The sequence below is a fragment of the Muntiacus reevesi genome, chromosome 4 (assembly GCF_963930625.1).
Source record: "Muntiacus reevesi chromosome 4, mMunRee1.1, whole genome shotgun sequence".
Taxonomy (NCBI): domain Eukaryota; kingdom Metazoa; phylum Chordata; class Mammalia; order Artiodactyla; family Cervidae; genus Muntiacus; species Muntiacus reevesi.
The window spans coordinates 59,695,334-59,697,093 of NC_089252.1; the positions used below are offsets into that span (position 1 = coordinate 59,695,334).

Below are 1,760 nucleotides of genomic sequence, written 5' to 3' on the forward strand. Positions count from 1 at the left end.
TGAAAAAAGGAGTCACACAGAGTATTATCTATTTTATTAAATTATTTTTCTTATTATAAAGGTAATATATTCTCTCTGTAGAAAATTCAGATCAGAAAATTTTAAAAAGAATACAAAATTTATCTTAAATCCATAATCCAAATAAGCATTATTAGTCTTTAGAGCATTTCTTTCAGGTGTTTTTCTATGTTTATATGCCATTTTGGACCATTTAGATCATAATAAAAAAGGTGTTTAATATCTTGTGTTTTCCACTCAATATAATGTTGGAAGAATTTTTCACACCATTAGTTTTTATTGTAAATAACCTAAATGTTCACCTGATATTTCATAACCATAATTTGCTTGATTGTTCCTCTTTCTGTACATATTTGGATTGTTTTCACTTTATCATACAAAATATGAAATATAGCCTCTATGCACAATTTTTGTCCATAATCTTTATAAAGAATAGATTCCCAAGCATAAGGAGTACTAGATCAAGGGGCATGATCAGTTATAAAGCCCTTTCTGAGAAAACTTACTGAGATTGGTTGAAATTGATCCTCACAGTTGTGATCCCTGTGCTATTCTCAGAGAAAACAGTTACCTGAAAGCCAGTCTGGATTCCTGGAGAAAATGAACAATGTGACGGAATTCCTCCTGCTTGGCCTGACACAGAATCCAGCTGTACAGAAACTCTTGTTTGCTCTGTTTACCCTCATCTACTTTCTCACTGTGGCAGGCAACCTACTCATCATTGTGACAGTCGCCAGTAGCAGAGCCTTAGGTTCCCCCATGTATTTTTTCCTGTCTTTCTTATCCTTCATAGACTGCTGCTGTTCTTCTACCATGGCCCCCAAAATGATATTTGACTTACTTGCTCAAAAGAAAACCATCTCCTTCAGTGGGTGTATGACTCAGCTCTTTGCAGAGCATTTCTTTGGAGGAGTTGAGATCCTCTTGCTCACAGTGATGGCCTATGACCGCTTCGTGGCTATCTGTAAGCCCCTGCATTATGCCATCACAATGAACAGGCAAGTGTGTGGCCTCCTGGTGGCCACGGCCTGGGCCGGAGGATTTCTCCATGCTCTGATTCAAATTCTTTTTATAGTCTGGTTGCCCTTCTGCGGCCCCAATGTCATTGATCATTTCATCTGTGACCTTTTCCCTCTGCTGAAACTCTCCTGCACTGACACTCACATCTTTGGTCTTTTTGTTGCTGCCAACAGTGGGCTGATGTGTATGCTCATCTTTTCTATTCTTATCACTTCCTATGTGCTTATCCTTTGCTCTCTAAGAACGCATAGCACTGCAGAACAGCAGAAAGCTCTCTCCACTTGTGCCTCCCATGTTACTGCAGTGGTCCTGTTCTTTGTACCCTGTATATTCGTGTACCTTCGGCCCACGATCACCTTCCCTATTGATAAAGCAGTGGCTGTGTTTTATACCATGGTAACACCCATGTTAAACCCCTTAATCTACACCCTCAGAAACTCAGAGGTGAAAAATGCCATGAAGAAGCTCTGGAGCCAAAGAGAAACCTTGAGTAACAATTTTTGTGAGCAGAGAAGATAAAATAAAATCTATTCATATCTTAAGGACAAAAGTGACTAATAAAAAGGATAATGATTTTGAAGTTAAAATTATGTGACTTTAAATATATTATTCACCCCCTTGCTTTCTGGAATCTTTAATGGTTCATCTTTCATAAAATATCAAGATTTGATTAAATGATGACTAAAGCTCTTCAAATAGAATTTTCTTTTCTTCCATAAATT

At 37.6% G+C, this 1,760-nt stretch overlaps 1 protein-coding gene across 1 annotated transcript; it reads left to right on the forward strand.

Moving 5' to 3' along the window:
- Positions 1–559: 559 nt before the first annotated feature.
- Positions 560–1,557, forward strand: LOC136167434 (olfactory receptor 4C5-like). The gene has a single exon (XM_065935014.1). It carries the CDS (start codon positions 619–621, stop codon positions 1,555–1,557), a length of 939 nt encoding a protein of 312 aa, XP_065791086.1. The 5' UTR covers positions 560–618.
- The last annotated feature ends 203 nt before the right edge of the window (positions 1,558–1,760 follow it).